The sequence below is a fragment of the Sphaerodactylus townsendi genome, linkage group LG10 (assembly GCF_021028975.2).
Source record: "Sphaerodactylus townsendi isolate TG3544 linkage group LG10, MPM_Stown_v2.3, whole genome shotgun sequence".
Lineage (NCBI taxonomy): Eukaryota > Metazoa > Chordata > Lepidosauria > Squamata > Sphaerodactylidae > Sphaerodactylus > Sphaerodactylus townsendi.
In genome coordinates this window covers 74,858,796-74,886,684 of record NC_059434.1, presented here as the reverse complement: position 1 = coordinate 74,886,684, position 27,889 = coordinate 74,858,796, and the positions used below count along the sequence as shown (strand labels likewise).

Here is a 27,889-nt window from a genome sequence, read left to right as displayed (position 1 = left end):
AAAGGCTATAACCTTTTCCACCAAGAGGGCTCCCGTGTCTTCCCAGTACCAGATTCAGTACGCTTGTTGGTGAACTTCTTGCTGTAGGAAGGTGATTGGTCATCTTGGATCACCGAGTATTGAGGCTAGAGTGGTGTTTTCCAGATTTCCAGTGCTGGGTTTGCTGGAGGGTAGCTAGCTGCCACCAACATGAACTCTGTGTGGGGACCCAGAACTTTTGCTAGAAGAGGTGATGGTGGAGACATGTCAGTCTCTAAGTTTAGCACCTGATGGACATATGGCTACTGAGGGGTGAATAGTAGCCAGATTACAGGGAGAGACCATCAATCAAAGAAGCTCCTTTGGTAGGCACAGAAGAGAGGGGTGGTGTCCCCATGATTATGCAACTTCCCCAGGAAGAATTTCTCCACAGTGGTGAGCAGGCTAGTGGTTTTTCGCCCAGCCTATTTTAATAAACAGTCAACAAAGTTCAGGTGAACAAAATTCAGGTGAGCACAGGCGCACAAAGTCCACACATCTTCTGAAATTCATATTCTTAACACTGAGAGCTGGTGTGGTTAGGTCTGAAATGGAAAAAAAACTCAGGTTCAAGTCTCCGCTCAGTCATGAAGCTCCCTGGGTGACCTTTGACTAGCCGGTCTCTGTCTGTCTTTCTCTGTCACACACACAGAGCATAACCTACAGCACAGGGCTGTTGTGAAGAGAAAATAGAGGAGGGATTTTGACCAAGGAAAGAGAACACCTTTTACTCCTTCATTGAGCATTGCGGTCTCTGATAGGAGCAATGGAAATGAAACCACAGCCCTCAGTTTGTAAGACTTGAGCACGGTTGTTAATATTAGACAGTTTTGGGGAGTATTGGTTCATAGAGTCTCCATCAGTCAGAAGCGACTTAACTGCACTTTACTCACAAAGCTGAAGCAAGAAATATTCTTTCTTAATTTACCTGATATTATGAATCACTATCTCTATCGACATACTGGCTGCTCTTTGTATGGAGAATAGGGTTACCAGCGTACAGGAAAGCCCTGGATATTTCACTCTACAGCAGTGATGGCGAACCTTTTCGAGACCGAGTGCCCAAATTGCAACCCAAAACCCACTTATTCATCGCAAAGTGCCAACATGGCAATTTAACCTGAATACTGACGTTTTAGTCCTGTGTGCACCCGCCGCTCTACCTTGTGCTGCTCCAGTGCCTCCACCCCACCCCTCTGCCTCCGCCCCACCTGCTCAAGCAGGGGCCAGCCTGCTCTAGCCTCCAGCAAGTCCCACACGCACTGCTCTGCACCTCTCTAGCATCTCCACCTCCTCTGCCCCCCCCCCCTCGGGCAACAGCCACCCAGAGCACAGGCACCAGACTCGCCAGCCAAGTCCTCCCTGCTTGCTGTGGGGCATTGTGCCAGTGGCCCAGGCCAGCCTAGATGTGTGTGTGTGTGTGGGGTGATGAACTCTGTGTGTGCGTGCTGACAGAAAGGGCTCCGAGTGCCACCTCTGGCACTCGTGCCATAGGTTCGCCACCACTGCTCTACAGAGATCAGTTCTCTTGGAGAAAATGGCTGCTTTGGAGGGTGGACTATATGGCCTTATATGTTGCTGAGATCCTTCCCTTCCCCAACCTTCCAACGCTTAACAGATAGATGAGATAAACTGGGTCCTAAAATATTCAATTATTTATTAATTACTTCATTCATACCCTGCCATTCTCCTCAGGCAAAAGTGGCTTACATTATTCTCCTCTTATATATTATCCTTACGACAACCCTGTGAAGAAAATTAAACTGAAAGCATGTGAGTGGCTCAAAAGCCCCTTCCGCACATGCAGGAAAAAAAAGCACTTTCAATCCACTTTCAATGTTCCTTGCAGCTGTGCGGACTAGCAAAATCCACTTTCAAACAATTGTGAAAGTGGATTGAAAGTGCATTATTCTGCATGTGCGGATGGGGCTGAAGTCACTCAGCAAGTTTCCAGTGCAGAATGGGGATCTGAACCTGAGTCTTCCAGATCCTAATCTGAAACTTTAACCACTATACTACACTGGCTCTTGAAGATTCCCTCTGGTAGTCTTTCTGAGGAGTCCTTCTCCTAGTACAGGGATGGCGAACCTTTTTGAGACCGAGTGCCCAAATTGCAACCCAAACCCCACTTATTTCTCGCAAAGTGCCAACCCGGCAATTTAACCAGAATGCTGAGGTTTTAGTTTAGGAAAAAACGATTGGCTCCCTCTTCCTCCACCCCACCCGCTCGAGCAGGGGCCAGCCTGCTCTAGCCTCCAGCAAGTCCCGCACGCACAACTCTGTGCCTCTCTAGCATCTATGCCTCCTCTGCACACACACACCCCCCCCCCGGGGCAGCAGCCACCCGGAGCACAGGCACCAGGCCCACCAGCCAAGTCCTCCCTGCTCAGTGGCCCAGGTCAGCCTAGATGTGTGTGTGTGTGTGTGCCCACAGAGTCCAGTAGATGGACATGATGAACTCTGTGTGCACGTGCCCACAGAGAGGGCTCCGAGTGCCACCTCTGGCACCCGTGCCATAGGTTCGCCATCACTGTCCTAGTAGTTCCTGAGATTTTACCATGTAGACACAATTCACATGCTCTTCTGCCCTGGCAGCCTTGAGGGCTAGAAGCAGCCTCCTTTTGAAAAATGATGACCATGCAATAATTCCACACCAAGTCAGTTTCTGCTCTTGCCCAGTGCAATTGTTGAACATTCCCAAACCTGCTATTGGTATGTTTTTGTCTCTAAACAGCATCGCAGCTTCTCTCTTGGTTGATCTTGCAGGGCGCATTAAGCTGGAAAAGAATGTCAAGGTGAATTCAGTGGACTGCGAAACCTCTCATCTACTCATTCTCTCGTCAGAAGGAAAACTTTCTGAACACAGTGTTGACTTCCAGAACGTTAAGTCAGAACCAAGGTGAGACATAACTGCTAAGGTTCTTAAAAAACACTATTTACTACGGGAGGGTCTAAAATAATAGATGAAGAATAGGAACACTGGAGTTGTGTTTCTTCCATAAGTTCACTTTATAGGAGAATGCAAGATGTAAATGCCTCTGGTTCCTCCCACCCCCAAAGAAAACTTCCAAGTAGTCATGCAAAAATGTTATCAGAAAGGCATCATGGTTCTAATGGCATGACCACTTCAGTGTGGGATAGCCATAGGAAAATCCTGCATCTCTCAATCCACAACCAGCTGGTCTTTGTGAATCCACATCCTACTCGAGAGGATCCTACTTGAGAGCCAGTGTAGTGTAGTGGTTAAGAGCAGGTTCACTCTAATATGGAGAACTGGATTCCCTGTTCTGCCACCTGAGCTGTGGAGGCTTATCTGGGGAACTAGATTCGCCTGTGCACTCCAGCACACGCCACCTGGGTGACTTTGGACAAGTCACAGCTCTTCGGAGCTCTCTCAGCCCCACCCACCTCACAGGGTGATTGTTGTGGCAGTGGGGAGGGAAAGGAGATTGTAAGCTCCTTTGAGTCTCCTTACAGAAGAGAAGTGGGGGGGGGGGGGTTATAAATCCAAACTCTTCTTCCTGCCCCGACAGAGTAAAAAACATAGAACTATATTGTGGATTGCCCCGACAGAGTAAAAAACATAGAACTATATTGTGGATTGCCCCGACAGAGTAAAAAACATAGAACTATATTGTGGATTGCAGATTTCAAAGCACAGAACATAGTACTCTTGAATGACCTGCCCAAATCTTTTGCAAGGAATGTTACTGTTAGACATCTCTTGTGTGCATTCTTCTCTTTGAATAGACTGCTGAAAGGATTGGGAGATAAACAAATGGTTCAAATTGCATGTGGCAACTATCATTCCATGGCCCTGTCAAAAGGTATGATATGTCATTCATACAGGCAACGTTATGGAGAAGTCAGGATGTTAGGATATGAATGTGAAGCAGATAGATTTTGAGGGGGCTTCTAGTTAATATTGCAGCTTGACTGTGATCTCAGTGTCTGCAACTCCCGACTCCCCTTTTGTATGTTGTATTAAGGAGGACAGCTCTTCAGCTGGGGTCAAAATGACTACGGTCAACTTGGCTTGGGAGGAAAGATGAGGCCTGCCTGGGTACCACGGCGGGTGCAGGCACTGGACGGCATTCCGCTGGCCCGGATCGCAGCTGGAGGATATCACAGTATGGCAGTCTCTCTGTCTGGATCAGTCTACTCCTGGGGAAAGAATGCCTTTGGGCAGCTGGGCCTTGGACATACAGAAGGTGAGCAGAGTTGGTGTGCTGCTGGCAGGCAGGGCATGGCCAGGTCCGGCCTTGCAGTGCCAAACGGGCAGCAGGCAAAGCACAGTCCGATAACAGTCCAATGGGTCAAGGCAGGTGGCAGGCAAGGCGTAGTCAGATAACAGTCCGCAGCTCGTGGTACAGGAGAACCAATAAACAGGCTGGGGATCAGCGATGTACCAGGCACATGGCAGTGACAGGTAACACACCTGTTGCACCCAGGCAGAAGCAAGCTCACAGCAAGGCTTGCCCAAGGGGTTGGGATTCTGCAAGGAGTTAATCCTCATCAGATGCAGACACTTCCATCTTCCCATATCTAGCAGATCTGAATCATTTCTAGCTGGGATAAGAAATACTTTGTTATTCCTTTTTCAAAGATCAATCAGCACCCTCTTGTGGTGGCTCCGTTTCCCTTTTTATCTCCTTTTCAGATAAGCATTCCCCCACATATGTGAAAGCATTGGAGCATAAGAAGACAGTGTTCATTTCATGCGGAGGAGAGCACACTGCCGTTCTTACAAAGGTTGTTTTTGTCATTTAACGAAACACTTTATATATTTTAATAGGGCATGTTCTTATATGCCTATTCTTTCTCTCCCTCCTCTGGGAGCTTATCTAGTAAATTTTAGAAGCCAAGTATTACAGCATTACTGAACCAGTGAATTCTGCAGGTTAATTGCGCATTGTGTTTAAATCTTATGCTTATGAAAATAGAATTAGAAGTGTGTGAGCTATGCCTGTGGAAATTTGAGAAGCAAAAAAAGGTAAATAATGTAGGAGATCCTTAAGTACTCTGCAGTAACATTGTTCTCCATATTTAAGAGAAGAAGGTTGTGTATATATTTAAGAGAAGAAGGTTGTATATATAGATATAGGTATAGATAGATATAGATAGATACAGAGAGAGAGACATATATAGATAGACGTATATAGACAGACAGACAGACAGACAGACAGACAGACATAGAGATAGATAGACAGACCGACAGACCGACAGACCGACAGACAGACAGATAGATAGATAGATAAAGATATATAGTTATACACACAAACACACACACACACACAGAGAGAGAGAGAGTCTTGGTCACCCATAAGCTTTCAAAGTTTTATTTCCTCAGTTATATAACGTGAGCTGGTTGGTATAGTCAGACTAGGATCCCAGATTTGAATCCCCACACAGCCATGACTGGTCTTTTGGTTCCCATCAGCCAATCTTTGTTAAAGTCTCATATACCTCACAGGGTTGTTGTGAAACTAAAGGAATAACTCTGGGGGAAATTATCAGTGTTGCATGGTATGGCATATTTGCTCTTTGAGTGTGTCGGGTCGATTTGTCTCTTTCTTGTTAAGGATGGACTGGTTTGCACTTTTGGAGCTGGCTGCTATGGCCAGCTTGGCCACAACTCCACGCGCAACGAGCTGTTTCCACGTTTTGTGGCAGAGCTGTTTGGTGTTCGAGTATCTGAGGTGGCCTGTGGGAGGTAAGAAAGCCACCCACCTTCCAAATGTTTTATGTCAGAGAGATGATTTTGCCAAGTTGAAAAGAGGATAAAATGGGTGAGAAAAGGTTTCTCTCTCCAGATTTGTACCAGTGCATAATACAGGCAGGGTACGTGAGAGAAGCCCTTTTAATTAATTTTTGGGTAGTGGAGATATGGGGATCAGTCACAGGGCCAGGGCCGTAGTAGCATTTGCAGAACATTTTCAACCCCCCCGTTTGTTCACACTCACCCCCTCAAAATGATTCCTGATCACCATTTTGTGGTCATTCCCTTTTTAAAAAGAACTGCAGATCCAGTGCTACAGAGCTTCAAAACCTCGTGCTGTGATTCTCTAGGGGTAATGTCTTTGAAGCTAAGGAGACGGGACCCTCCCAAAATTTAAAAAAGGAACTGACAAAAATACAGTGCGAGACAGCCGGCTCAAGCTCCGAAAATGGCTCAGATGAGGAAGTCTGGGAGGCATAGGGAGACCTATACACAGCAAGTGAAAATATTTTCAAAACATTTTCAGATAAAGAATTGCTAGGGAACAGGATGCAAATAAAATGTATTGAGACTGGACATAAAACTTTTTGGGCTAAAAACTGCAAAACTCTTGAGAGGTCACATTTTATTTTCTGCTTCAAGAGATTTTATTTTGGTAGTGTGGAAAGGGCCACTGTCAGGTAGAAACTGAAGGTCAGCAGGTGTACCTGTTGACCTTACATATATATGTAATCCTGTCAGCAGAATAACGAGCAGAATGTAGCTTGTGTGCCACTTTAAATAAGAACAGTTATCTTGGTAAAGACCAGCCTTTTTACCTCAGAAATCATAAACAAAAGAACTTTGCTTATACTGAGAGAGAAATACACACACATTTACAGTTCATCGTTTTGGTTACAATTTGGTTACCAATAACAAGCACAGTTTACAGTATTACAGTATTAAACTTTCAATCAGAGAGCTACAGTACCAACTGTCACTTTTTAGAATGTTCACTGAGTTTTCTTTGATGCATTCAAGGCTACCAAATCCATCACAAACCAGGAATCTTGTAGATCTCACCCCCTGATATTTGCATTATTGGTTCTGTTGGTCAGAGAAGAGCCACGAAACAGAGGATATATTATCCAAGATTTCATCAAGAGTTCCTACCAGGAATACTAATCTTTGTTTTCTAATTTCTGACTAACCTCTCCCAAGACCACCTTCATTTACATTCGGCATTGTCTGGAAGCTGTGATTGAATCAACTTCCCCCTCTGTTTGGGCACCATAAAGTTTAGAACAGGGGTCTGCAACCTGCGGTTCTCCAGATGTTCATGGACTACAATTGGCCATGCTGGCAGGGGCTGATGGGAATTGTAGTCCATGAACATCTGGCGAGCCGCAGGTTGCAGACCTCTGGTTTAGAACATTAAGCCAAGTGTCCAGCCATTAATGTTATTTATTCAACAGTGAACTTGTGTTTTACACTTCAGTGTCTCCCTCTTGTCTTCTCTCCGGAAGGCAAGAGCTCCCTTTGTCCTGGTAGGTTAAGGTCACTTAGCCCAAATATTAGTTGGACGCTCTTAGCCTCTACACTGCACTGATTCTCATTGGAAGAAGAAGAAGAGTTTGAATTTATATCCCCTTTCTCTCCTGTAGGAGACTCAAAGGGGCTTACAATCTCCTTGCCTTTCCCCCCTCACAACAAACACCCTGTGAGGTAGGTGGGGCTGAGAGAGCTCCGAGAAGCTGTGACTAGCCCAAGGTCACCCAGCTGGCATGCATGGGAGTGTACAGGCTAATCTGAATTCCCCAGATAAGCCTCCACAGCTCAGGCGATAGAGCGGAGAGTCAAACCCGGTTCCTCCAGATTAGATGCACGAGCTCTTAACCTCCTGCGCCACTGCTGCTCCTTTAGTGGGAAAACATGAGATTTTGGTTTTAAATCAGGAATTAATTGCAGTGCTAAAAATAGTTATTGTACAAATGTAAATAAATGATGGAATGATACCAAAATAATTTCCTTCTTTGATGGTTTGCAGTTTTTCAGCTTGTAAGGGCCAGGTTGAGCTAAAGATCCTGAATACGCATTATTTGCTTTTCTCCTATAAACAGATGGCATACACTTGTCTATGTTGAAGATCTATGGAAAGTCTATGCATTTGGTTCTGGATCTCAAGGACAGCTTGGCAATGGAAGAATGTGTGACCAGTTGATTCCCCTTCCTGTTGACTTTGCTGAGAAGGGTAGGAAATCCAAACAGGATCAATTATTTTTATGATCTTTATAAGATGTGCTTCATGTTTGGCTGCAAATCAAAGACATTGTGAATTTAATGTCCATCTGTAATTTAAAAATCAGCATTTATTTGTGTGCTTTATTCATAGCCCACTATTCTCATTGAGACTCAAGGCAGATAATAATACAGTCAAACTTCTATTTAGTATTTGTGTGCTGTTTAGTATGCTTACATTGTATAATGATACATATATGGATAGTGCTGGAATACTGGAGTGAGATTTGCATTTGCTGTTTTGTTGTAGATGTTTTTGTTGTATTGTAGAGTTGCATTGTTATAGACCGCAAATGAAGACTTGACTTCACTTCAGTCAAACCATTTACATAGAGTTGCAAGGCTAGAAAGGGCTTTGGGACTGGGGTAGAAAAGGATTCTCTGCCCCACAGCTGCTCCATTGGGAACAGAACTAGTGTGAAAGTAATTTAAGATCAATTTTGCCACAATTTTTTGTAATTTAAGATCTCCTTTGCCACCTGTTTTTGAGGTTGGGTCTGGTTGTTTTTGTGGTGAAGCTTGTGTTGTACACCGCCCTGAGCCCTCTTGGGATAGGGCGGTATATAAAACCAAATAATAAATAAATAAATTCAATCTTGTTTGGGCAAGGAACATTCTCAATTTAAAACAACGCATTTCCATCATTACATAGCTGACAAAGCTTATACCAGCCACAGAGCCTGAATTCTCTTTCTGTTATATTCTTAGTAGGTTAAACTTTTATATTTATTTATAAAATGTATACCCCACCTTTCTGCTCTGATCAGGACCACCAAGATGGCTAACAGATTAAAAATACACATAATAAAAACATATGTTAAGACGATTGAAACAAGAACATGTAATTAAAACACTAGGTGGGATCCAGCAGGTTCTCACAGGTTCCCGAGAGTAGGTTACTAATTATTTGTGTGTGCCGAGAGGGAGTTACTAATTGGTGATTTTGCCACGTGATTTTTGCCTTAGTTACGCCCCTCCTCTCAGCAGTAGAGTGCAGAACTTGAAGCAGTCTAGCAGGAGGTGCACCGGCGTGCGTGGCAGCCTGCGCCTGCGTGCATTCGTTTCCCACCCAAGGACCGGCGCAGTAGCTGCGTCCTTGCCACAGCCCCGCCCAGGAACACCCCACCCCCAGAATGCCTGGCCACACCCCCGTTGTGCCCCGCCCAGCTCCATTGGCGCTACACCACAGTTTGAATCCCACCACCATGGGAACCTGTTACTAAAATTTTTGGATCCCACCACTGCTTATAACTTATATACACACAACACAATAAGATACATTTACCTAAAAATAACAATAACAACATAAGGCATGAGGAGGGATCACTGATGGAACACCAGTTAAAGCATGTTATAAGTTCTGCCTGAATAACCATGTTTACCTATCACAGCAAAAACAACAGAAGAATACTTTAAAGATGTGTCATAAGCATAAGGTTCCAAGTGCCAGATCCCACTTCACCAGGTCACTAGAGCTGAGACAGGACTCCTTGAATAATCCTTTGCTTTATTGTCTGTCACAGAAGGGAGCGCTTCAGAGGAAAAAATAAAAGTCATTGCTGGAGATAACCAAAGTATTTTGCTTTTTCTGAAGAAAAAGGTCAGTAAGGGTTCTAAATTATTGCAGGCTTTATATTTATATTTATTGCAGGCTTTATATTTATTTATTTATTTATTTATTTATTTATTTATTAGTCTTATATACTGCCCCTCCCCCGAAGGGCTCTGGGCAGAGGTGGGATCCAGCAGGTTCTTACAGGTTCCCGAGAGTAGGTTACTAATTATTTGTGCGTCGGTGGGCGGTGGCGGCGAACTTGCGATTTTGTCGTGATTTTTGCCTTAGTTACGCCCCTCCTCTCAGCAGTAGCGTGCAGAACTTGAAGCAGTCTAGCATGAGGTGCACCGGTGTGCGTGGCGCCTTCGCTTCCGCGTATTCGCTTCCAATCTTGGGCGATCGGCTGCGCAGCTGCCGCGTCCCTGCCAATAAAGTCTTCTCTGGTGAATGCCCCACCCTGGTGAAATGCCCGGCCATCTTCCCGTCATGCCCCGCCCAGCCCCATTGGCACTACACCACAGTTTGAATCCCACCACCATGGGAACCTGTCACTAAAATTTTTGGATCCCACCACTGGCTCTGGGCGGTGGGGAAATGGCTACAGCTTTGCTTCTCTGCCTTAGGATCAAATTAGATGTTGTGGCATTTACAGGTCTGACTTGTGAAAACTGATGCCATTTTAGGGCTGAGCTTGGACATTTAAAAATGCCACAAAGGCCTGATCCTGATCTGGCCCACAGCGCAGAGGGACCAGGGAGGGGCATATCTGGCTGGGGACATTGGGAAAACCTTCACTATAAGTGTCATTTGACGCAAGCCATCTGGTCATTGAACATCACTCAAATAACTGCTAGGTATTTATTGTGCTACAAACTGGAATGGTCCATAGTTTGCCTTATAATTTGATTGTAAAAGTCATTTTTTCTTTTGGTGTGCTTTAATGCCATAAATGTCTGCATTATCAGGGATCGGGGGAAACATCAACAAAATGCAAGGAGACATATCCACTTTGGGTTTCAAATCTCCAGTGGAGGGATCTCAAAAAAGTTCTGGGATCATTTTGTGTGTGTTGTGTCTTTTTTCCCCAGAATTCATATGCCAGTTTAAACCAGACACTTGCCAGAATAGAAGAGGAAGAGATAGATAAATGGGTTTCTGATTTGGATTCTAACAAAATACAGTACGTATCTCCTCTACAACTATTGCACACCTGATGTTTTTAAAGAATCCGTGTCCCTGCCACATTTGGCCAATAATACTAAATTCAAAAGCAACAACATAATATTCAGTCTGTGCATAGTGGCATGTAGCTTTTCAGGGAATCCATGATCAGAAGTTGAGGCCCAGTCTAGTAATCTACGACTTGGCTATGTATATTCATCCCGTGATGCTGCAAAGATTGTTCAGCCAAGCCATCCCCCAGTCCTTGTCTGTGTGTGCATCATGAGCTGGATTGGGCAAGAGAAGTAAGATTAAGCAATGGGTCGCTTCCCACTCACCATTAGCCGCGGGGTTAGCTGCAGATCGTGGTTCCAGTATGCTCCCCATATCCCCAGCCTTCCATTAAAAGAAGTTGCGCAGAAATTGCCGCTCTTCCGCCTCCCTGGCGCGCGTCAAATCTGCTCTTTGAAAAACAGCAACATTTTCCCAAACCCCGCGCTTGGCGCGGGGTGGTGGGGTGGTGGGGAACCCGGAAGATGACGCGCGGTTGATTCGCTGGGGCGCAGAGCTTTCCGGCCAATCAGGGGAAAGAATCCTCCATTCTGTTTGGGGAGGGCTGCCAACAATAAAGTGCGCCGAATGAAGCCACATGAAGATTGCGTAGAATCATCGCCGGATGGTTCTATTACAATGCAGGCATTGAGACGCAGTAATAAACGCACGTGACGCTATTGTTCCCTTTGTTCATGGTTCATTAAGCGTACCCATTCACAATGAATTTAGTTTACGATCTATTAGCGTTCAGCGAGGTGCTGCAGAGCAGACGCAGATCGCAGTGGCGGCAAGCAACCGATTTCATTCTGCCACGCCAGCAGGTGCAGACGCTCAAACAAATGCTTCCAAAGCTTCCAGCATTTCTGATGACGCAGACATCCGAGCTCTGCTTCAAAACGACCTCGTCTTCCAGCCAATGAAAATGGAGGCCCCATTTCTCCTCCATGATCTTTAATAACTCCGTATTAAAGCCAATGAAACGCTTCTTCATTGCTTCGTACCGTAAAACTCCGGCATTCTTTCCGCCTCACAAGTAGTCTTTAACGGCAAACGCTGAGTGGGGAGCAAGAATTCCCGCGGGTCATAAGTCATGGAGGCTTTCGCCCGGACGCCAAAGTGGAGCTGGCAATGTACCAAGGTAAGTGGGGAGCCAATCTAATGTGGCTGGGTTTAGAAATCTGTGCAGCCAGCGGAGGAGTCAGAATCTTATCAACATGCAGCCATTGTCACTAAAGCTTTATTACTTCAAGGCACAAGTTTATAATACCCCCCCCCCCCACCTACATCTTACAATTGAGTTCAAGCGTAGATGTTACAAAACTGAAATCCAGAACAACCAAATCTGCCTTTGAGTAGAATCTGCATAAGAATTACACTATTTCTTATTGAGAGATGCCCATTCAAATCTCTATTCCATATATCCCTTCTTCAGTACTTGAATAAGGTCTAGCTGAACCAAGTGGCTACAGGTTTTATTGTTTTTTAAAGCACTCAACACACACTCAACAAATGTGTCTTGGAGACTTATGGTCTTCTGTTGCTAGGCTATGGAGCACTACTCAACATACCAATTTACTTAATTTCAAATCTGCATTTGTTGCAATTCAAGATGGATGCTCTGTTCTGCATGAAATCCAGTTCTCAGTCTCCTGTACTTTGGGGAGCAAATTCTGGATTTGTTGGCAGTGTCTACCACTTTCCCTTATGACACCCCCTCATTCACCCAAAGCACCAAAACCCTTCAGTGCAGAAGACAAAACAGATGTACTATTGGCCTGGATTTCTACCCTTGTTTGCTCAACAAGGCAGTATCTTCTGCTTGCTTTACATCATGATCCAGTCCTTTTCTGCTATACTTCCCTAAACTGTCAGTGTAGGGCTGAGAAAACCTTGGCTCCACACAGCTTTGATGCTCACCAGATGGCCTTGGAATTTTTGTAAGAATAAAATGGTGACAAGAAGAGTGATGAGCTCCTTGATGGAAGAGTGGGATAAATATAAGATAGTTGATTGCATGAATAGAGAACAGGAAAGATAGCCACCGTGGTTGTATTTTCTTTTCTCTCACAAGCCATTGGTTGGGCAATAAGCAACTGTGTCACGGAGAGACTGCTCAGTTTGCACAAAGGGCTTTCCTTTATCTGTTTTACCTCAGCGGCAAGTCCAGTTCTGTTCTCCAGGCAACAACTTGAAGCCTCAGTGACTCTTTTTTCTCTTTTTGTATCAACAGGGACATTCATAGCTGATTCTCTCTCATCTGTATCAAAATAACGGAAGCTTCTCAACAAGAGTGTGTTGCCACCTTGAAGATATTCAGCCCATTCCACGCTTTTACGCATCATGGCAAGTATTCTTGTGAATTACAAGTCAACTCAGCAACAAACTTCACGTGTTTATATTTTGTGTTTACATTATAAACACATAAAATGTTTTTAAATGTGGTGGAAATGCCATCAAGGTATAGTCCAGGTAGGCTTTTCAGGGCGTGAACAGAGGTGGTTTGCTATTTCCTCCCCTTGCAAGTGGTTAATTCCTGGCCAAGGACTAACTAGGGCTGACTTTGCTTACCTTCTGAGATCTGACAAATGCCATTGTAGAGCCGATGTGGTTTATGTTTCTTGTTTGGATGTGATTGTGTTCAGACAGGATGTGTTTGCATTTTAATTCTGTTTTAATGTTTACTGCCTTGAAAACCCTGAAATTGGTTGGAAAGGCAACATAGAAGTGTTCAAAATAAATAAAATAAAACTCTAGTAATCTGGGAATGGAGGAGACATTAAAAACTGGTATAAAAAGAAATTCCCTGCCTATATAATGTGAAATAAAATTGAGAGAACCAGGTCCAAGGTGTGTATTATGCAGTTAGTTCTCTTTGCACCCACATTTGATCAAATATTTTTGTATTTACTCGGTGAACAAGAAGTTCCAATGTATAACCCACTCTTATCTTTCCAGTCAAGATGAACATTTCAGAACATCCCAGGAAGCTGCAGGTATAAATATGTCTGCTGTGCTCCTTTTCTCAGATAAGATTGCAAAAAACCCTGAAGTCTGCACAGAGGTAAGACACAACAGTGAAATTCTACCTAATGTGCAGAGTTAAATAGCGTTTCCCAATTTTTGCATTAAAAGGCACGTCTCCACCAAATGCTAAACAAGCCTGATCCAGTTTTATAAGCAGCCTAGCTGGTCCAAAGGAAAATTTAAAAATAGAATATCTTTTAAAAAAAACACCAAATCTGCGCAGTTCGAGTTTTAACTGGGGAAATCTTTCTACAGATGCGGCGCCCTGCTCAATCAGTGCAATAATATGCTCTTTTTGGAGAATCACCACAGATTTTCCTGAAGACCGCCTCTTGGCAAAACAGATTTTCCTGAAGACGCCTCTTGGCAAAACATATAGGCCGTTTCTGCATGGCAGCGGAAACGGCTGGGTTGGCGTTGGCGCTGACCTCGAAAGACGCTTTTGACCGGCCCGCACGGACGTCCCCGAAGAGGGGCGGCAGTCGGCGCGGAGCGCCTGGTTCAAGACGACGCTCGAAAGCATCTGGGCCTTCCGGCACGTTGTCGAAGTTCGGGGACACGCCCCCCTGGTCTCTGCACGCCTGCTCGAGCGGGCGCAGGGTTAAGCGTGGTCCCCAGGCCTCAGCGACGCGCCGGAGGCTTACAGGGACATACGCTGCCGGGTCGGGCAGGCGCTGCGTGAAGCCGCTGCTCTCGGCCGGGTAGCGGCGCACGGGCGGGCGTATTCCCAAAAGAACGCTTCTTAGCGTTCTCGGAATACGCCGGCTGCGGGCCAGCCGCCCGTGCGAATGGCAGCCTGGAGACGGCGTTTTTACCGTCTCCAGGCCGTCATTTTCCGCCCGTGCGGAAACGGCCGTAGGGAATTTGGGGAATTTTAACTGAGTAATAAAATATTTTAATTTTGTTTTGCCCCATTGGCCTTGGCCTTTTCTTTTTCTCTCCTGTGCCTAACTGCAGCCCTTTTGTTACCAGAAATCTTTATCAGCTGCCTATTAAAAAAAAAAGAAAAGAAAAGGGGGCAGGGACAGGGAGAGAAAAAATGTTGTCGGATGATACAATACATTGCGTTTAATCTTACCGCCACAAAATGGTGAAAATCAAATGTTTTATAGCTGCATGACATTCCATTTTCCTCTGTCTTCAAGGTGACAAATGCTGTTAAAAAGCTTGCACCGTCCCTGCGTTATTCTGCTAATTCCCCTGAAGCGCTCAGAGTCTTCCTCATCCTGCCTGTAATTTTGAGGAAGAAGGACCACCAATCGGACTCGCTGCTCAGCCAGTTGGCACAAATCATCTTGGATCTTGAGACAGAAGACAGGCAGATACTTGGTAAGGAAGGGGCTGGCAGCAGGATCCACCTGCAAGGTCCAAATGTGAAGTGGGAATACATGGTGAAAACACCTGCCCTACAAAACATGGAAATTGTTTTTTATTTATTTTATTAATTTGATTTTCTAGTTTGGTGTATCCTAATTAAAGGGAAGGGATACCACAGAGAACAATTCTCAGCAGATGGCAGTACCTAACCAGCTTAGTATATAATAAGGCTTTTTCTTTACAGAATCTCTGTGGTCCAGCTTAGACATCCCATTCTTCAAGGATCTAGTGGACATCTATCAAAGAATTTCCAGGGTCAAGATATATTCCATCATTGAACAGACGAGAAATTCTGAGATGGTAGACACATACTGGAATGCACCTAGCCCTCTCCTGATCCTACAAGTGCTATATGAGGTAGGTGAAACCCTTGAACTGAAGCCCTGAGTCATTTTCTGTGCTGCTAAACATAGCATTGGTAAGAAGGAAGAGGAGGAGTTTGGATTTTTATCCTGCCTTTGTCTCTTGTAAGGAGTCTCAAGCAGCTTACAAAGTTCTTTCCCTCCCTCTTCCCACAACAGAGATCTTGTGAGGTTGGTGGGGCTGAGGGAGTTCTGAGAGAACTATTAGCCCAAGGTCATGCAGGGAAACAACCCAGTTCACCAGATAAGAGTCCACCACTCATGTCAAGAAATAGAAAATCAAACACTAAAGTTCTTCCCTCCAGATTAGAGTAAAATTATTTTAACCATTGGCTAACAGATCCTTGAAGTACATTTGCAGTCTCAATTGGACCACAGAGATTCTGTAAAGGAAGTGCCCATATGTTATGCTGAGATGCTCATTAGGCATGTCCTCTTTGGTATGCCCTCTTCTTGCCAACTTTGCTTTTCTCAGTGCCATGCAGTGGTGACTGAGGACTAGTTGTGTGGCATTCTCCCCAAGCTTTGGCCTCAACAAAGAGGCTGGCCTTGATGTGAGAGAATCACTTCACCAAGACTGCTAAAGTATAACAGTTCTATTTGTCAACAGTTGAACAAAGCAGGGCTGAGAATTTACTTTTACCATTTCAACATTAAATGCTGGCCCAGAAATACATTTTGCAATGTGAGGAAAAAGCAAATCATTGGTTTGCAGTATTCCTGTGGGAAAGTTAGTTGAAAGCTTGGCCATGCTTCTTCATATATTTGAGGAGATGAATTAAATGGTTTTGATGGAGTTGTGAATTTAATGTAATTGGGCCTATATAAACACCCCTGAATCTCACAGATGTGGGTTACATGAGAGTATCTGATCTTTTTCAAAGCATTTTGTTGAGAATCTAAGGAAATTTAATTTTATCATTTAATCATAAGAGAGATAGGATAATGCACATTATGTGTGTCCTTCTAATTCTGATTTCATCTAATATGCAAATATTTTTGTTTCATTGTAATTCTTTCATATTCAACCGTTTCAGGAGTGATTAGATTAATTTTAAATAAGCATCTTAAAAATAAATATAAGTGATCTTTGGCAGGGACAGAAGGTTTTCATGTGATACATGAAAATAAATATCTGTCTTCTCTTCAGTCAGAGGGCAGTAACCTGTAGAGATTTGCTTTAGAAAATAGTAATCTCAATGCAACCTTGTGGTTTAGTGCTTAATGTGTCAATTTGGAACTGATAAAGAGACTTTTCATTTCCTTGTCTTTAAAAGAAAATGCTTCTTTCTCAGGGGGCTAAACTGTTACAAAACAAATGACTTGCAGTGCCAGATGAAGTGAGCTCTGACTTATCAAAAATGTACAATAAATTCTTAAACTTTAAGGTGCCACAAGACTCTTTCTTATTTTAGCTACAGCAAACTGACATGGCTGCCTTTGTAGAACTTGCCCTTATGAAAAGTGTTATCAAGGATTCTTTGTTTTGCATTTGGACTTTTGGCTTAATATTATAGGCCCCTTCCGCACACGCAAAATAATGCGTTTTCAAACCACTTTCACAACTGTTTGCAAGTGGATTTTGCTATTCCGCACAGCTTCAAAGAGCACTGAAAGCAGTTTGAAAGTGCATTATTCTGCATGTGTGGAATGAGCCATAGTGTTCTTATTTGAGTTTATCGTGCAGTGCTTTTTAGCAGAAAAGTATTACTATTATTATTAGATAATATATTCATGGGTTATTTTCTTGTTTGGCTGTTTGTGTAGGTAAATAGCAGGACTGGTTTCAAGATCCAGGAAAGGAACTTTTATGTTCCTGAAGTTAAAGAAATGCTGTGTGCTCCAAAATTGAGCCCTACACAAAACTTTGAGCAAGTAAGTACAACAACAGGCAGGTGTACAGCAAGCAGTCCTATGGAGGTTCTTACTGTGTTGAGGTTCATGATTCCAACATAAGTATCAAAGCAGGAGCCACTAATTATGCCTCTCAAAATAAATCACATTCCCCCAAATTTCTGACTGCAGTCCAGAGCTCCAGTTCTCATTACACTTATCTAAATTTTGACTGTTTGTCAGAGGAATCAAATATGGCAATCTGATTTGTGAGACTGTAATGCATGAGTAGACCCTGGCAGGGTTCTTTTCGGTGAGGCAGAGAAGGGGAATCAATGCCTGTTGTTGTAGCAACATTATAGCCTGACAAGCGGGGGGGTAGGGGGGCCGGCGGCAGCAAGGCCAAGGAATGGGAGGTTAAATTTTACATTGTTTGGCACCAATCAGCCAGTTCTTTGCATGTTTCTTGTTAGAATAAGGCAAGCCAAACAGAATGCTACTAGGGGCCTTTCAACATGACACCATCAAACATTCACCTAGTTCTTGAGTGTGTAGCTTTCAAAGGAGAAAACTGTAAGACCCCTCATGTCAGCATGTGCTAAATATTTGATTTTTCTATTATATTTGTAAACAGGTAGTCAGAATATTTCAATCAAAGCGGTTGGAAGTGAAGGTAAGGTTGACACTTTTTAATGCTTAGATTTGACTTATTAGTGCCCATTTAAATGGTTGGTGGGAGCTGTTAACATATTATCATATATGACTTCCACCACACCCTTCTATGATCTCGAAGAGAGATAGCTGACAGGGGCATATTTTGATAGTCTGTCCAGAAATTCTAGAGCTTTAACCCACCCATAGCAGCAAAAGTCAGCACCCTTCAGCTGTTAAAAGGCTGTATACCTGGCCAGATTTTCTTCCATCCATTGTGCTATCAGTGCTCACACAGGTCCCTGATACTACTCAGAGCTTCTTTGCTCCATCTCTTCCTAACAAATGCAACAATTCCATAGACCTTGGGACTTTCCCTCTGCATCTGAGCATTATGATGTTCTTTCTCACTGATAGGATAGGTAGAAAACCATTTGGCTTTCTCTGACAGGCCTTTGAACTTCTCGTGGGCTCTGCTGTTGTCCCCAAGTGCTGCTTTCAGTCAAGAATGTTATAAAGCAGATGAGCAGGGGGTTGTTCATACATTGACTTTTAAGGACTGGATTCCTATCAATGGATGATTCCAGAAACCATCAAACATTGGCAGGTGGGAAGATGATTGTCTGACTCTGCTGCCATGTTTGAAATAAAAGCACTAACGTGTGAATGTATTTTATTTTCTGATGGCCACAAATGCCAGATAGGAGGGAAACAGCAACCCTACATTTCTAACAACCCGATTTTTAAATGTGTGTGTTACTTTTCAGATTAATTTTCCCTTTGTCATTTCAGTATACCTTTCAGGTTGTCATTCAGGTCCCTTGTATCTTGGATATGGAAGCAAAGATCCTACTGCATAATCTAGACTGTGTTTTATTGAATTGGATGTCCAGCTGGGTAGGTACATCCCCACAGGTGCCTGACATGACTGCAGAACACACTAGGAAGTCTGTTAACCTAATATTTGTGTCCTTGCAGCCAAACCTTAGTCCAAACATAGAACTAATTGTGAGGAGACAATATCTGGTGCAAGATACGTGGATGTGTCTAAGGAATATGAAAGCAAACCAATTCCTGCTCTTCTTCCAAGTAAGAAATTATGCTTCATTTCCTCTGATTGAGGCACAAAACATTCATGTCTTGCTCTGTGCTCCAGGGAAACATGTTGCAGTTGTGTAGCACATGCACAGGTTGAGAAGTCTAAAACCTGCCCCTTAATATGTATGGAATATATATTTAATTGCACTGTGCTGTATTCTAAGCAAAAAGCCCCCACTAAACATAAAATTGTCGACAAAAATGCACATTCATATCTGAGATCACACAGTGCTGCAATATCATAAAATATATTACAAACGACCACAGAGCCTTAATTTTAATAATGGTATCACTGTAGGTATCTATAGTATATATTGTGAATGGTGTTCCTGCCCTGGACTGTGTGGTTCAAGAATATATCCAGGAGGCAGCAAGAAACATAGTCCAAGGCAGGTCTGCCAAGTAGTGTTCAGTGGAAAAATTACCTGAATAGAAACATGTAAGATTCATAATACAAACCATAGACATCTATGGGAACATCGTTTGCTGTTATTTTGTCTTATGAGTGATGTTCTATTTAAAAGTTACCTGTTGGATTGAAACTTATGAGATTCACAATATATACTGTAGATGGGGTCCTGTGTGGTTTCCGGGCTGTATGGCTGTGTTCTAGCAGCATTCTCTCCTGACGTTTCGCCTACATCTGTGGCTGGCATCTTCAGAGGATCTGAGATGGCCATACAGCCCGGAAACCACACAGGACCCCAGTGATTCCGGCCGTGAAAGCCTTCGACTATACTGTAGATATTTACGGGAACACCAATTATTGTTTCTTTTAGCTATATAACTCATGCTGAACTGTAAATAAGTTTGTATGGATTGTGAGAAGTTTTATATATGCGTGGGTTGTTTCAATGACTTCTGAAGAAGATCCAATTAGATCAAAACGCGTCAGGTCTTTTATGTGTTTCATCCTGAAATCCGTGCATTGGATTATTAAAATTAAGGCTTTGTGGTTGTTTGCAATATAGTTCATGATATTGTATTATTGTTCTCAGATCTGAATGTATATTTTTGTTTGAAAAGTTTGTTTCGTGATTTTTTGCTTAGAATGCAATAAAATATTTATTTCATACATTTTAAGGAACAGTTTTAGATTTCTCAACCTTTTTGGTTCCTACCTTGTTTCTCAGGTTGGGTTGCATTCCCTTTCTCTCTCTCTCTCTCTCTCACACACACACACGCTCTCAAACTTTCACTCTCTCTCTCTCTCTCTCTTAATTTTGGAGGGTTGTCCCACAATGTCCCTGACATGAGCAGGTCCCAGTTGTCTGGAAGAAAGGTTATGCACATATATTAGAAATAAATAAATGTCACAACTTCCAGCTTATCGTTAGAAGCAGCAGAGCTTTAAGTCTAAGAACTGTCTCAGACATCAGTTACACTTGATAAAGCTGCATTGACATGTCTTTGGTGTTTAACTGTGGAAAAGCACAAGAGCCCCAACATGATTTGTGCCCGCTGCATTTAAACCCGTTGTAATCAATGGGCCAAGTCAGTGGCAACTTCGCCTGAACAGGATTTAAGTGGTATTAACCTCAGTTAAACTGGGGGCAGAGATCTGGTTCTCTCAGCACCCAGTGGATTGCACCTGGACTCCTTTGGTCCTTCATGATTTCCCAGATGGTGTCAGCAGTCAGCCAAATGTTCCCAAGTACAGTCATTGTGGAAAACTGCTGGGTTTAAAGGTGGTTTTATTTAAAAACTAAAAGTTTGCTATTCGGTAACATTTTCATCCAGTGCTGATCACTTCCACAGCACTGTGTGTGAATTCCAATCCTTTTGCATACATGAATTCAAACAGCCGGATATCTGCAACCCTACAGGGTAGCGAAATGCAAGAGAGTATGCCTCCTTACTGCTACACCTGGTTTTAAACCATCTGTAACCTGAGAGCTCAATATCTAGTGCACAAAAGACAACTTCTCACTTTACAAAATCCCTGCATGAAAGACTGCTCTTCTGTGCGTTGCTGGCGAAGGAGAAGGTATGCAAATCCTGATTTCAAGAACGTGTAAGGGAGAAAGCTGTCTGTCAAGCTTTACACAGAGCATTTTTAATGAACTCGATAGATGGTTTGAATGTGTTCACTTGTCGGCTCCGTTAGGGTTGGCTTGGGGCAATCTCAGCCCTCGCCCCCATGCACACAAGGGAGAGAAAGTGAAGCCCATGAAGGCAGTCTTGTCCACATGATGTGATACGTCACAGGACTTCATTTTGCAACCCCACAGTTTCTTCTAGGCTTAATGGTTCTCACAAATATGGTTTGGTGCTACCAGTGTTGAACTGGGAAGTTGCTTTCCTTAAAAGGCATGCAGATCTTCTATAGACTTGGGAGGCACCTTTGTGGAGATCTATTTAATTCACTATGTGGTCCCTTACTTTAGAATCTGTAAGATACCATGTTGTGGACTGCTACCATATTCTTTGCTAACAGACCCTCCGCATCCTAGTTGTGGCGGAAGAGTGTCAGGCCCATCCAGGTCCAGAGATGGAAAAACACGTAAACGGGGATTGTAATGGGAAGCAGCAGACTGTAGAAACAGAGGCTGGATGTGCTTGTGCATCCCTGGGGAAAGTTTTCATCCACACTGGCTGAATAAAACAGACCAGCTAACGACAACAGTGGAACGAGTACAGTCATAGTAGGAAGTGACGGGAACATTTTTCTGCCTCCGTGTATCTTTCACTGTCCCTTTTTTAAGAGGACTGTCGTCTAGGTCTGTTCGGGTTCCTTTTCTCGGTTCTCCTTGGCAATCATCCTTGCTGCCTGTGGTATCATATTAGGAATGCCATCAATAATGGGATAGGCAATGCCCAGCTCTTCGTTAATTAATTCGTTGGTGGATTCTTCATACCTAGTAAATACAAAAAGCATTGGTGTCTTAGTGGCGAAGCCTGTGCTTTGCGTGCAGAAGATCAATCCCTGGGACCTTCCCTTAAAAGGATCAGGCAACAGGAGATGAGAAACCTGAAGAAAGAAATATCCTTTGAAAAGGATATCGAAGAGATAGAAAAAGTGCAGAGAAGGGCAACGAGGATGATTGAGGGACTGGAGCACCTTCCTTATGAGGAGAGGCTGCAGCGTTTGGGGCTCTTTAGTTTGGAGAGGAGACGTTTGAGGGGGGATATGATTGAAGTCTATAAAATTATGCATGGGGTAGAAAATGTTGACAGAGAGAAATTCTTCTCTCTTTCTCACAATACTAGAACCAGGGGGCATTCATTGAAAATGCTGGGGGGAAGAATTAGGACTAATAAAAGGAAACACTTCTTCACGCAACATGTGATTGGTGTTGGGAATATGCTGCCACAGGAGGTGGTGATGGCCACTAAGGGGCTTGGACAGATTTATGGAGGAGAAGTCGATCTATGGCTACCAATCTTGATCCTCTTTGATCTGAGATTGCAAATGCCTGAACAGTCCAGGTGCTCGGGAGCAACAGCCACAGAAGGCCATTGCTTTCACATCCTGCATGTGAGCTCCCAAAGGCACCTGGTGGGCCACTGCGAGTAGCAGAGAGCTGGACTAGATGGACTCTGGTCTGATCCAGCTGGCTTGTTCTTAACCTTTCTCTACCTGGACAGCAGCTGCCAGTCAAAGCAGCCAGTATCGAGAGTATGGAGACAGTTTGGATTTATATCCCATTTTTCTCCACCTTTAATGATTCTCAAAGCGGCTTATAAATTCCTTCCCTTCCTCTCCCCACAACAGACCTCTTGTGAGGTATGCTGGGCTGAGAGAGTTCTGAGAGAACAGTGATTAGTCCAAGGTCACTCAGCAGGCTTCATGTGTAGGAGTGGGGAATTGAACCCAGTTCTCCAGATTCGAGTCCACCACTTTTTACTGCTACAGTACACCATGCAAGCTCCAGTGGTCTTTCAGTACAAAGCAGTGTTACGTGTTTTCATAAATTGAATTTACTGATTTAAAGCAACAAGTAGCAATTTTTAGTTGAGTTCTTAACTGCTTCCTCACCAAGTCATATGTAAATACAACTCCACCCCATGAAAAGGGTTCATAAAACCACACTTGGCAACAGCTCTCAAATCAGTAGGGAACGGATCCCTCAGCCTTTATCTAAATCAAATGATCTCTGTAGGTCCTTAAAAGACTGTCCAGAAGGCCTTGATGGGTAGTGCCAGTCTTGCCTCTAAAGAAGAAGAGCTAGATTTATACTCCACTTTTGTCTAATGTGTGGAGTCTCAAAGCGGCTTAACACTTCCTTCCTTTCCCCTCCCCCCAATGGACACCTTGTGAGGCTGAGAGAGTTCTTACAGAACTGTGAATAGCCCAAGGTCACTCAGCAGGCTTCATGTGTAGGAGTAGGGGAAAACAGATTCAGTTGACCAGATAAGAGTTCGTCACTCATGTGGATGAGTGGGGAATCGAACCTGGTTCTCCAGATTAGAGTCCATTGCTCTTAACCACCACACCACAGTTTGGAGTCAGCAGCAGAAAAGGCCCCCCATAGGTCCAGACCAATCTAACCCTGGCTATGATCTGTTCCTGTAGAAGAGCACCATTAATGGGCCTCAGCAGCTGGGCAAATTGAGAAAAACCAGGATGTGAGAACTCTGTTGATGGTCCCCTTGTCTGGCATGCCTATGTTTTATTCAAACTGTTCACCTCCAGGGAGTTTTCCAGTTGCCTGCTGAGGAATCCTTAGACAACTGCTGGAATGTTTCAGTCACACAAACCAGTTCTGGCTTCACCAGTGCCACATGCAAATGGGATGTTCTAGTGGGGGCACGCACATCCCACTTGTGTGCCTGCGCACCACAGGGAAACATCAGCAGTCTGTCAAGGAAGCTCGCTTGCCATTGTTCAGTTGCTCATCACGAAGCTCTTGACAAATGGCTGAGGAGCCCCAAAATGTTAACCGGCACAGTTTGGAGGAAGACCACTGCAGCATGTCATTTTTCATGACCCTTATCACAGTTGCCTAGGTATATCGTGCATCTACCATGGGAGAGCAAGGGCACTGGATGTAAGAGAGCTGGGTTCTAATCACTCTGTTGTACATCTCACTGGGTGCCAATCATACTAGCAGCCCAATCCAGACTGGGGTGGTGGAGGGGCCTCGGGCAGAACAGGAAGGAGTGAGATTCAAAAACCCTCCTCCTGCTGCCCAAATGGCCTCATAGGCCAAGCAGGCTTACACCAACCACACTTTCTGGTGGTGTAAGTCTATGGCTGGGGAAGGGGACGTTCCCCGACTCAAAGCCTGATGGGGAAGCAGACTCCACTTGCATGAACACCTCCAGACCATCATCCACTGTGCCAGGGTGCTGTTTGCCTCCTCCGCTGGCATAGGTTCCACTTTATAGCCTGGCACTGATGCACCAAGATGGCTCCAAAGTGTACCATTGTTGTGGGTTTTCCGGGCTATGTGGACGTGGTCTGGTAGTTTTCACTCCTAAAGTGCGGGCAAAACTTTGGGAACAAAAACTACCTGACCACAGCCATATAACCCGCAAAACTCATAATAGTTAATTTCAGCCCTGCAAGCCTTTGCCAATACAGTAAATCAAAATTGCAGCATGCATAGCTTTAGGAAGAAACAAATGACATGCTCCCCTTTGGAGTAAATGTGATATATCCCAGAAATCCGAACGCGAAGGGGGGGGGGGGGAGAGAGAGCTCGCAAACTGAAAGTAGTCCCTGGAAGGGAAAGAAAAGAGGGTGGCGGTTGCAAAGGGGGGGGGGGGGGGGGAAAATAGCAAAGGGAACAAAAAGGGCCATAATGGAGTACCGGCGGAGGGAGGGGGGGGGGGGGGGAAAGGAAGAGGCGGATTTACGATGCAATCCTAAAAAGGATTGTAACCCCGCTGAATAAAATGGTGTTACTTCTGAGTAGACCTAAGATTTCTCCCTTCGGAGCCATCTGAGACACGTAAGGCAGGATTTGCATGCAAGCAGAAATCAGAGGTGCACGAAGCACGGGGGGGGGGGGGGGCCTGCAAAGTTAGGAGCAGAGAACAGGGGCTAGCAGGGCGCGACGGAGAGGAAGGCGAGGCTGACCTGAGCGGCTTCTTGGACAAAGGGCACACCAGGATGTCCAGCAGGGCGGGCGACAAGGGCGGCCGCTGCTGCTGCTGTCCTGACCCAGCCGGCCCGTCCTGGGCGGCGACGCAGAGAGCCCGGGCAGCTAGAGCCGTCTGCCGGTTTGCCCGCCACCAACAAGCGCGAGCCAGGAGGCGGAGGCCGGGAAGGGCCAGCATGATCCGCCGCAGCCGCTGCAAGGACGGAGGGAGGCAACCCGGTTGTGCAAGCAGAATATTTCCTGCTCCGGCAAGCAAAACAGTCCCTGAACTGCTGCTGGAGCTGCTCTGGGGTTCCTGGTCGGCGCCGCAGAGCCGCAGTGGGAGTCAAGCCGTGCAAAACCGGCGGGCTTTCTGCGGAGTACACGAAACAGAGATCTGCAGTTCTAGGCACGCTTCGTTTGGGAAAGCCTTACTGTGCTCAGTGGGAACTGCTTCCAGAGCTGCGTTGCAGTTGACTATGCCCAATCTTGTGGATGTGGAAATATGCGAGTTCTTCTCCGGGTTTGCTCCTGAGAAGACCCTTGCTGGGCTCGGTTTCCTCTACACACTTGCACGAGGGTGAGACTCATCCAAGAGGACTTTGCTCTAACGCACCAGATGGATAGTCTGAGGACACACGTTTCGGTTTTTACTATGAACTGGGCTGTATCACTGACTTGCGAATAGGCATAGATGATCAGAGGTGATATGCCATCGCCTTCCAATGCGTGGCCTGACAATGCGAGGTCACCCAGGAGGTTTCTTGTTCAGGAGATTTACCTGGTTTTCCAGATTAGAGAATTTTACCTGGTTTTACCGGGTTCTCCAGATTAGGGTCTGCTGCTCTTACCCAGTAACCCATGCTGCCTCCCTGACCTGGATAGTCCAGGCTAGCTTGCTCTCATCAGATCTCAAAAGCTAAGCAGGGTCACTGGGTCAGCCCTGGTTAGTACTGTGATGGGAGGCCAAGCGATGCCAGCGTTGTTATCTAAAGCTAGGCAACGGCAAACCATTTCTGTTAGTCTCTTTCCTTTAAAACCCTACTGGGTTGCCATAAATTGGCTACAGCTTGACAGTTCTTTTTGTGGACCTATGTAAGGTCAAAAAGTAGGACAGAGATTTCTTCCGTTACTAATTCTGCTCACATTTGTATAAATAATCTGACCGTTATTGGGTTTCTCAGGTGTGTTTCATTGGGGAACCTGGAATTGATGATGGGGGGCCATCCCAAGAGTTCTTCACAATCCTTGGAAGGGAACTGTGTGCTCCAGAAGCACAGATCTTCCAGCTGTTTGAAGAGTCCCATCTGATTTGGTTCTCCAGCCAGGTAAGATGGTTCTGCTTCCATGCTGCAGTTATTTATGCTTCTTATGAAGAAGAAGAAGAGTAGTAGTAGTAGTAGTTTGGATTTATATCCCCCCTTTCTCTCCTGCAGGAGACTCAAAGGGGCTGACAATCTCCTTGCCCTTTCCCCCCTCACAACAAACACCCTGTGAGGTAGGTGGGGCTGAGAGAGCTCCGAGAAGCTGTGACCAGCCCAAGGTCACCCAGCTGGCGTGTGTGGGAGTGTACAGGCTAATCTGAATTCCCCAGATAAGCCTCCACAGCTCAGGCAGCAGAGCTGGGAATCAAACCTGGTTCCTCCAGATTAGATACACAAGCTCTTAACCTCCTACGCCACTGCTGTTATTTACTAGCTAGGGGAGCATGTTTTGCAGAATCAGGTGCCAGCCTTCCTGATCTAGCATCCAGGATTACCAGATGTGATGCTGGGAGATCTGTCGTTGGATCTCCAGCATGTCAATAGCAACCTGTCAAATGTCAGTGAATTGATTTTGTAGGTCAGAGGTCCTCAGTTCTGACTTTCAGAACTCAGGACCTCTGTCTTCCCATTTGTCTTCCCAAAGAGGAAGACCAAAAAGGGAATGTTTTCCTTTCAGGGAGTAGTCAGCTCAGTGCCAGAGCGTCTGTTTCGCATGCAGATGGTTGCAGGGTCAATCCCTGTATTCTCCAGATACATGGTCCCAAGATCCTGTCTTGGGCTGCTTTGGCTGCTTCCGCATGGTGATGATTCTGTGAAGCATCCACAGCAGCGACAGAGCGTTTGCACCACAGTGTTTCCTGCATTTTTCTTGCCTCGTAATTTCCTTCCCCACCACTAGAGGGCTTAAAAACCTGACAATTGTTATACCTTTTTCCACAAAAAGATAACAGAGGAGATGTGTATTAGCCACATCTTCCTAGACCTTTCTTTTATGGAGTGCTCCGTCTGGGTCCTGGAGCTTGCCTTCCCCCACCTTTCAATTCTCTTCTAAGACTAAAGAATCATATCTAAGTGCCGGCTTTGTCAAAGCCATTATCTTTTGCAACGTTAAACACAGCACTTTGATAAAAGAGCTTTTATAGTGCTGCGGGTGGCTGTCAGCAACACTTTCGCTTTTGTACAGTTGCGCCCGCCATTTTGTTTCCTGGGGCCTACAAAATGGCAAGTGCAACCATACAAAAGCAAAAGTGTTGCTGATAGCTGACGGGACCTCTTTAAAATGCGGAGGCTTTTCTTCTTCCACCGAAGAACTTCTTTCTGTAAAAAAAGGCTTACACTGTCAAAAGGCTTATAGGGTCAGAGGGTAGCTATGTTTATCTGCAGTAGAACATCTAGATTCAAGCCCTGTTCGATGAAGGGAGCTTTTACTTTTGAAAACTTCTACCACAAAAATCTGGTTGGCCTATAAG

At 44.8% G+C, this 27,889-nt stretch overlaps 3 protein-coding genes across 3 annotated transcripts in view; 1 reads left to right on the top strand and 2 right to left on the bottom strand.

Annotated features, from left to right (window-relative positions):
- Nucleotides 1–27,889, top strand: part of LOC125439635 (E3 ISG15--protein ligase HERC5-like) — a 36,353-nt gene that overhangs the window by 584 nt on the left and 7,880 nt on the right. The window contains exons 2-16 of the mRNA XM_048508751.1: nucleotides 2,785–2,917; nucleotides 3,769–3,845; nucleotides 4,008–4,229; nucleotides 4,679–4,770; nucleotides 5,601–5,731; nucleotides 7,837–7,979; nucleotides 9,532–9,614; nucleotides 10,658–10,753; nucleotides 13,705–13,845; nucleotides 14,954–15,137; nucleotides 15,370–15,542; nucleotides 17,315–17,422; nucleotides 18,824–18,928; nucleotides 19,010–19,120; nucleotides 26,340–26,483. Of these exons, the coding sequence (XP_048364708.1) occupies nucleotides 2,785–2,917; nucleotides 3,769–3,845; nucleotides 4,008–4,229; nucleotides 4,679–4,770; nucleotides 5,601–5,731; nucleotides 7,837–7,979; nucleotides 9,532–9,614; nucleotides 10,658–10,753; nucleotides 13,705–13,845; nucleotides 14,954–15,137; nucleotides 15,370–15,542; nucleotides 17,315–17,422; nucleotides 18,824–18,928; nucleotides 19,010–19,120; nucleotides 26,340–26,483 (1,943 nt within the window). The remainder of the gene's footprint in view (nucleotides 1–2,784; nucleotides 2,918–3,768; nucleotides 3,846–4,007; nucleotides 4,230–4,678; nucleotides 4,771–5,600; nucleotides 5,732–7,836; nucleotides 7,980–9,531; nucleotides 9,615–10,657; nucleotides 10,754–13,704; nucleotides 13,846–14,953; nucleotides 15,138–15,369; nucleotides 15,543–17,314; nucleotides 17,423–18,823; nucleotides 18,929–19,009; nucleotides 19,121–26,339; nucleotides 26,484–27,889) is intronic.
- On the bottom strand, nucleotides 20,807–21,794 carry PIGY (phosphatidylinositol glycan anchor biosynthesis class Y). The gene has a single exon (XM_048510023.1). It carries the CDS (start codon nucleotides 21,792–21,794, stop codon nucleotides 21,579–21,581), a length of 216 nt encoding a protein of 71 aa, XP_048365980.1. The 3' UTR covers nucleotides 20,807–21,578.
- On the bottom strand, nucleotides 21,846–25,391 carry PYURF (PIGY upstream open reading frame). Its single transcript, XM_048510022.1, has 2 exons — nucleotides 25,155–25,391; nucleotides 21,846–21,987 (listed from the first exon to the last, which is right to left on the bottom strand). The coding sequence occupies exons 1-2, from the start codon at nucleotides 25,352–25,354 to the stop codon at nucleotides 21,846–21,848; spliced, it is 342 nt and encodes a 113-aa protein (XP_048365979.1). The 5' UTR covers nucleotides 25,355–25,391.